We start from the raw sequence: 8,652 nt of genomic DNA on the forward strand, positions 1-8,652 counted from the left end.
AAAGCGGCCGTTACCTCAGATGGCAGATACAGACGCCGACACGGTTACTGACTCCTGTGTCGACGGTGAAGAGACAACCGTGATTTCCAGTAGGGCCACACGTTACATGATTGAGACAATGGCAAATGTTTTTATACATTTCTGATAATACGAGTACCACCAAAAAGGGGTATTATGTTCGGTGAGGGAAAAACTACCTGTAGTTTTCCTGAATCTGAGAAATAAAATGAGGTGTGTGATGATGCGTGGGTTTCCCCCCGATAACAATTGATAATTTCTTAAAAAGTATTGGTGTATACCCTTTCCCGCCAGAGGTTAGGGTGAGTTGGGAAACACCCCCTAGGGGGGGATAAGGCGCTCACACGCTTGTAAGAACAAGGGCTCTACCCTCTCATGAGATGGCCGCCCTTAAGGATCCTGCTGATAGAAAGCAGGAGGGTATCCAAAAAGGTATTTACACACATACTGGTGTTATACTGCGACCAGCTATCGCCTCAGCCTGAAGGTGCAGTGCTGGGTGGGCATGGTCGGATTCCCTGACTGGAAATATTAGGATAGTATATTATTGCCTATAGAGCATTTAAAAGATGCATTTCTATATATGCATGATGCACAGCGGAATAATTGCCGACTGGCATCAAGTATAAGTGCGTTGTCCAATTCTACCAGTAAAATGGTCAGGTGATGCGGATTCCAAACGGCATTTGGAAGTATTGCCTTTGAAAGGGGACATTTGGGGTCGGTCTTTTAGACCTGGTGGCCACGGCAACAGCTAGGAAATCCACGTTTGTACCCCAGGTCGCCTCTCAAAATAAGACGCCGTATTATCAGGCGCAGTCCTTTGTTGGCAAGCGGACAAAAGGTTCCTCTTTTCTGCTCGTGACAGAGGGAGAGGAAAAAGGCTGCAGAGATCAGCCAGTTCCCAGGAACAGAAACCCTTTCCCGCCTCTGCCAAGCCCTCAGTATGACGCTAGGGCTTTACAAGCTCAGGCACGGTGGGGGCCCGTTCTCAATGAATTTCAGTGCGCAGTGGGCTCACTCGCAAGTAGACCCCTGGATCCTTCAGGTAATATCTCAGGGGTACATATTGGAATTCGAGACGTCTCCCCCTCGCCGTTTCCAAAAGTCGGCTTTACCGACGTCTCCCTCTGACAGGGAGGCAGTTTTGGAAGCCATTCACAAGCTGTATTCCCAGCAGGTGATAATCAAGGTACCCCTCCTGCAACAGGGAACGGGGTATTATTCCACACTATTGTGGTACCGAAGCCAGACGGCTCGGTGAGACCGATTCTAAATCTAAAATCTAAAATCTTTGAACACTTACATACAGAGGTTCAAATTCAAGATTGAGTCACTCAGAGCAGTGATTGCGAACCTGGAAGAAGGGGACTACATGATGTCTCGGGACATCAAGGATGCTTACCTTCATGTCAAAATTTACCCTTCTCACCAAGGGTACCTCAGGTTATGGTACAGAACTGTCACTATCAGTTCAGACGCTGCCGTAGGGATGGTCCACGGCACCCCGGGTCTTTACCAAGGTAATGGCCGAAATGATATCCCTTCGAAGGAAGGGAATTTTAGTTATCCCTTACTTGGACGATTCCCTGATAAGGGTAAGATCCAGGGAACCGTTGGAGGTCGGTGTAGCACTATCTCAGGTAGTGTTGCGGCAGCACGATTGGATTCTCAATATTCCAAAATCGCAGCTGGTTCCGACGACTTGTCTTCTGTTTCCTAGGGATGATCCTGGACACAGTCCAGAAAAAAGGTGTTTCTCCCGGAAGAGAAAGCCAGGGAGTTATCAGAGCTAATCAGGAACCTCCTAAAACCGAACCAAGTCTCAGTGCATCAATGCACAAGGGTTCTGGGTAAAAATGGTGGCTTCCTACGAAGCAATCCCATTCGTTAGATTCCACGCAAGAACTTTCCAGTGGAACCTACTGGACAAATGGTCCGGGTCGCATTTTCAGATGCATCAGCGGATAACCCTGTCACCAAGGACAAGGGTATCCATCCTGTGGTGGTTGCAGAGTGCTCATCTTCTAGAGGGCCGCAGATTCGGCATTCAGGACTGGGTCCTGATGACCACGGATGCCAGCCTGCGAGGCTGGGGAGCAGTCACACAGGGAAGGAATATCCAGGGCTTAGGGTCAAGCCTGGATACATCACTTCACATAAATATCCTGAAGCTAAGGGCCATTTACAATGCTCTAAGCTTAGCGAGACCTCTGCTTCAAGGTCAGCCGGTGTTGATCCAGTCGGACAACATCATGGCAGTCACCCACGTAAACAGACAGGGTGGCACAAGAAGCAGGAGGGCAATGGCAGAAGCTGCAAGGATTCTTCGCTGGGCGGAAAATCATGTGATAGCACTGTCAACAGTATTCATTCCAGGAGTGGACAACTGGGAAGCAGACTTCCTCAGCACGACCTCCACCCGGGAGAGTGGGGACTTCACCCAGAAGTCGTCCACATGATTAAAAAACTCGACAGGTATTGCGCCAGGTCAAGAGACCCTCAGGCAATAGTTGTAGACGCTCTGGTAACACCGTGGGTGTACCAGTCAGTGTATGTGTTCCCTCCTCTGCCTCTCATACTCAAGGTACTGAGATTGATAAGATGGAGAGGAGAAAGCACTATATTCGTGGCTCCGGATTGGCCAAGAAGGACTTGGTAACCGGAACTTCAAGAGAGGCTCACGGAGGATCCGTGGCCTCTACCTCTAAGAAGGGACCTGCTCCAGCAAGGACCCTGTCTGTTCCAAGACTTACCGCGGCTGCGTTTGACGGCATGGCGGTTGAACACCGGATCCTGAAGGAAAAAAAAAGGCATTCCGGATGAAGTCATCCCTATCCTGATCAAAAGCCAGGAAGGATGTAACCGCAAAAACATTATCACCGCAATTGGCGAAAATATGTTGCGTAGTGCGAGGCCAGTAAGGCCCGACGGAGGAAATTCAACTGGGTTGATTCCTACATTCCTGCAAACAGGAGTGTCTATGGGCCTGAAATTGGGGTCCATTAAGGTTCAGATTTCGGCCCTGTCAATTTTCTTCCAAAAAAGAACTAGCTTCAGTCCCTGAAGTTTAGACGTTTGTAAAAGGGGTACTGCATATACAGCCTCCTGTTGTGCCTCCAGTGGCAATTTGGGATCTCAATGTAGTTTGGGTTCCAAAAGTCACATTGGTTTGAACCACTTAAATCTGTGGAGTTAAAATATCTCACATGGAAAGTGGTCATGCTGTTGGCCCTGGCCTGGGCCAGGCGCGTGTCAGAATTGGCGGCTTTATCCTGTAAAAGCCCTTATCTGATTTTCCATTCGGACAGGGCGGAATTGAGGACTCGTCCTCAGTTTCTCCCTAAGGTGGTTCCAGCGTTTTCACCTGAACCAACCTATTGTGGTGCCTGCGGCTACTAGGGACTTGGAGGAATCCAAGTTGCTGGATGTTGTCAGGGCCCTGAAAATATGTTTCCAGGACGGCTGGAGTCAGGAAATCTGACTCGCTGTTTATCCTGTATGCACCCAACAAGCTGGGTGCTCCTGCTTCTAAGCAGACTATTGCTCGTTGGATTTGTAGTACAATTCAGCTTGCACATTCTGTGGCAGGCCTGCCACAGCTAAAATCTGTAAAAGCCCGTTCCACAAGAAAAGTGGGCTCATCTTGGGCGGCTGCCCGAGGGGTCTCGGCTTTACAACTTTGCCGAGCAGCTACTTGGTCAGGGGCAAACACGTTTGCTAAATTCTACAAATTTGATACCCTGGCTGAGGAGGACCTGGAGTTCTCTCATTCGGTGCTGCAGAGTCATCCGCACTCTCCCGCCCGTTTGGGAGCTTTGGTATAATCCCCATGGTCCTTACGGAGTCCCCAGCATCCACTTAGGACGTTAGAGAAAATAAGAATTTACTTACCGATAATTCTATTTCTCATAGTCCGTAGTGGATGCTGGGCGCCCATCCCAAGTGCGGATTGTCTGCAATACTTGTACATAGTTATTGTTACAAAAATCGGGTTATTATTGTTGGGAGCCATCTTTTCAGAGGCTCCTCTGTTATCATACTGTTAACTGGGTTCAGATCACAAGTTATACGGTGTGATTGGTGTGGCTGGTATGAGTCTTACCCGGGATTCAAAATCCTTCCTTATTGTGTACGCTCGTCCGGGCACAGTATCCTAACTGAGGCTTGGAGGAGGGTCATAGGGGGAGGAGCCAGTGCACACCAGTTAGTCCTAAAGCTTTCTTTAGATGTGCCCAGTCTCCTGCGGAGCCGCTATTCCCCATGGTCCTTACGGAGTCCCCAGCATCCACTACGGACTATGAGAAATAGAATTATCGGTAAGTAAATTCTTATTTTTGCTAATGCAGCAACTTCTCTCTCTGTGTCTCTGGCACAATGGAGAAATGACTGTAAGAAAATACCTGCCCTCCCTGGTACATTGTAGGCGTTCCTTTAGGATAATGTGAATACACCTTGACACATTGGAGACGCAGCTATCGAAAAAACTCGCACACCCTGGCACAATGGAGACATGGCTGTAGGAAAATGCGCACACACCCTGGCACAATGGAGACATGGATGTAGGAAAATGCGCACACACCCTGGCACAATGGAGACACGGCTGTAGGAAAATGCGCACACACACCCTGGCACAATGGAGACATGGCTGTAGGAAAATGTGCACACACCCCGGCACAATGGAGACATGGAAGTAGGAAAATGCGCACACACCCTGGCACAATGGAGACACGGCTGTAGGAAAATGCGCACGCACCCTGGCACAATGGAGACATGGCTGTAGGATAATGCGCACGCACCCTGGCACAATGGAGACGTGGCTGTAGGATAATGCGCACGCACCCTGGCACAATGGAGACGTGGCTGTAGGATAATGCGCACGCACCCTGGCACAATGGAGATGTGGCTGTAGGATAATACGCGCACACACCCTGGCACAATGGAGACGTGGCTGTAGGATAATGCGCGCACACACCCTGGCACAATGGAGACGTGGATGTAGGATAATGCGCACGCGCACACACCCTGGCACAATGGAGACGTGGCTGTAGGATAATGCGCACGCACCCTGGCACAATGGAGACGTGGCTGTAGGATAATGCGCGCACACACCCTGGCACAATGGAGACGTGGATGTAGGATAATGCGCGCGCGCACACACCCTGGCACAATGGAGACGTGGATGTAGGATAATGCGCGCGCGCACACACCCTGGCACAATGGAGACGTGGCTGTAGGATAATGCATACTCTTGATACTATAATGACTTCACTGAACATGATTCATGAATATTTGTTCTGCATTTGCTTTATACATAGTTTAAACGTCACTTGTGTGTCTTAAGCTTGCTCTATGTACAGGGAAGTACTAGGTTAAATGTAACCACATAGCATGATGCTGTTCTCATGATCTTCCATTTCTGTTTCTTCTAGTGCACATGACAATGATGTGAAAGAAGCCAACAAGCACAAATCGCAGCTGGGCCACTCGGCGGCACCATGTTTATTTCCGCCCCAGTCCCCAGCCCCACCGCAGGCCCACATCCAACAACACATCCCCCCATTCCTGCATTCGCAGCACCAGCTGCCATTCCACCACCCAGCTGCTCAACAGCCGAGCTGCCAACAGATTGTGTCTACGGCCCACACCTCGGCTTTCCCCCTCCAGGCATGTTCCTCAGCCCTGACCACAACCAGCCTGCAGCCACGGGCCCACCTACAGACTGCTGCCAGTGTTTCAATAGCCGCCATGCCCATAGAAGTGAAACCGTGCATTGGTGTGTCTTATAACCGAGGGTTTCCTCTGAATGGACACTACTCCTGTATAACACAGTGCTTCGAGAGGTGATGAACGCTGAAACTCTTTTTGTCCTTCTTCTAAAAATACATGCTGTGAATTCTACAGTTCATCTTTTTGTTTTTGATAAGAGAGCTCCATTGTTACAAGAAGATCGGAGATCTTTTCAAAACGTGAGACTCCTAAGGCAAGCCACTTGCCGGTGCTAAAGTACTGTCCGATCACCATGATCTTCAGGGAATCTGACGATTTATATATATTTTTATTTTTTTCTTTCTTCAGAATACATCCTTAATATTTTATGAAGGAGATTTACAGTATTAATGTTTAGCGATGTTGCGTGAAGATGTGAGCTACTGTTCCCACACAAACTGCTCTGAAAATCACCCGAGTGATACTTGGCGCAGCTAAACTACAAACACCACAGCGGTGCTTATTTATCGGATGTACGGTTACCTATAGCATTCTCTACTGGTAAAACTTTTTGAAATGTTTTGTTCTAACAATTCCATTATACCTCATTTTATTTTTTATTTTATTTTATGCAATATATCACACTAACTCAGGGATATAATATATAACTTGCTATCGTTCATGCTGCTGGTGTTTTATTTAACATAGGGTTAGACCTACATATATATACGTTTTGCTTTTGTCTAATTGTATGCTGCTCTTCAGCCCCTTTAGAATTGTAGCATCCAGCCATCTAACTAACTGAGCACCCTACATGACGCGTGGAAATTCGGTAGCAAGCCCTCTGGATATTTTTAGATAAGGATATGATGCAGTAGATTATAGTTTTGTGTAATGACTTTACAAGCCAAATGAAACTGACCAAATCTTCGACTTCAGTGTGAAATATAGTTTCTCTGCCTCCACGTGATGCACACAGGTGATCTTATATAGTAAAGCCATTTGAGTGTGTACAAGGCAAGAAAATGGGACCTATAGATATATATTTAGCGTTTTATGTTAGGGTGTAGAATGTTCCACATATTGAAGAAAAATGCTTTCAGCCATAGGATTAAAAGCATGACTTAAATCTTGCCGCCATGGCGTCCAAATATTATAGAGTTGTAAAATCGTCTATTTTATTACGGTTTGTTTTTTTCTTTCCTTAATGTGGTTTGTAAATCCCGTTCAGCCTCTTCAATCATGATTTATTAGCATTTAAATATATACTTAGTTTAATCAAGAAGTGCCGAAACAGTAAGGATCCTCATTTTATAATAGAATAGCATTCCAGTTTGAGGACTTCAGAAGTGTCTTTATTTAACTACCTCAATGTTATGAAGCTCCGTCCTAACTTGAATAACCGCTAACGTGTGAGCCAGATGGTGATAGTTTTAGGAAATTTAGTTTAGTATAAGAGTTATGTCTTTGTTTCTTGTTTATTTTCCCCACCAACTACTCTAGAACGTCCTAGCTAATTACTAACACTGGAGTTTTTTTCTTTTGGAGAGAAAAGGAGCAACTAAGAAATTCTATACATTACATCTGTAATTTAGTTTAGAATTTTTATTTTTTTTTGTTTTAGAAGGTAGCAGGATTCAAGTTTAAAAACACTACTTTTTTTTTTTTTTTTCATTTTATTTTTATTTATTCTGTAACTATCGTTTTTTGTTGTGTGAGGATATAATCGTTATATAAACAGCCAAAGCTATGTTCAGCTGTTCATCAAGGGACTCAACCACGTTACATGTTATGAATGCAGAAGCCAAAAGGTTGTGGGTTTTGGTGGGGAGGTATGGAAACTGTTGGAGTATTAAACCACAACAAATAATTCTGGGTGAGTGCTATGCACTTCAGATTTTTTTAATAAACCTTTTGTTTGCCTAAACGCTCTTTTGAGTTTCATTACATTTCTGTGGCTGTACGTTTTGATATCTGTTCAGTTTTGCAGAAGAAAGCATCTGCCAGAAATGTCAGATTAAGAGCACTTGAAGGTCCAATCCTTCAAAAGTTCAAATCCACATAAAATGTATGCATGTATTTTTACAGCACGTTTTGTAGCTCTTTAATATGAGCTGGTAGTATTTTTTATTTTTATTTTTTTTATAGGGAGGTTGTCCTATAACTTCATGTTTTCCCTCTTCAAAATCGATCTGTGTATTAGTTTTATATGTCTTCAACTGCTCTTGTTTTTTTTGGTCCTCTAATCCTCTGTCCAAAGCTAGTCTGTGGTCCTGTTCATGTGACCCCAGCAGAAAGAAGAGGTGGAGTTTAATGCTATAAATCTCCCAAAGCACCTCTGCTCACTGTGTCATGGGACTGTGGTTGTCACGGTAATTGCGAGCTATTAATGGCAGCTTGGATCAAAACCCCACGGCAGAATAAACCTCTCCATCTGTGCGATTCAAATAACTGCAAAGTTCTGTTTTTCGTTTTCGACTTCTTGCATAAGAATATTACACTCATTCTGCTTGTTGTCTATTACTACACTTCAGGCTTTTCACATTGGTAATCCAGTTATAAAGTGCACTGTTATCGAATCCACTAAACTTCACATTCTGTAGATTGAAGTGCTCTAAGCTACCCTGAACCAACGTGTGTGTTTGTGAAATGACTCCACAGCAAGCCCACCTGGAAACTATTTTAAAATGTTGGCAATTTATGAAGTACTATGGGAGAGCTTTCTGAATTTCCACTGTGAGCAAGAAAGTCTGCAGTTGCCTGTACCGATTAATCGGCTCTGTAACGTTCTAGTACAGTTCGGAAAATGGAAGCAGACCTCTAATTGGCTACTTTGAGCAACACCTATAGGTGTAGAATAGCTTTTCTAAATAGCCCTCCAAACGTTTCCCTGTGCTGTAAAACTGCTTGTACACCATGTGCTGC

At 45.4% G+C, this 8,652-nt stretch overlaps 1 protein-coding gene across 5 annotated transcripts in view; it reads left to right on the forward strand.

The window, feature by feature from the left end:
* Positions 1-7,654, forward strand: part of CCNJ (cyclin J) — a 23,563-nt gene extending 15,909 nt beyond the window's left edge. For all 5 annotated transcript variants that reach the window (XM_063962028.1, XM_063962027.1, XM_063962029.1 and 2 more), the window contains exon 6: positions 5,451-7,654. In XM_063962028.1, coding sequence (XP_063818098.1) covers positions 5,451-5,865 — 415 coding nt within the window. In that variant the 3' untranslated portion in view covers positions 5,866-7,654. The remainder of the gene's footprint in view (positions 1-5,450) is intronic.
* The last annotated feature ends 998 nt before the right edge of the window (positions 7,655-8,652 follow it).

This window comes from Pseudophryne corroboree, chromosome 3 (assembly GCF_028390025.1).
Source record: "Pseudophryne corroboree isolate aPseCor3 chromosome 3, aPseCor3.hap2, whole genome shotgun sequence".
Lineage (NCBI taxonomy): Eukaryota > Metazoa > Chordata > Amphibia > Anura > Myobatrachidae > Pseudophryne > Pseudophryne corroboree.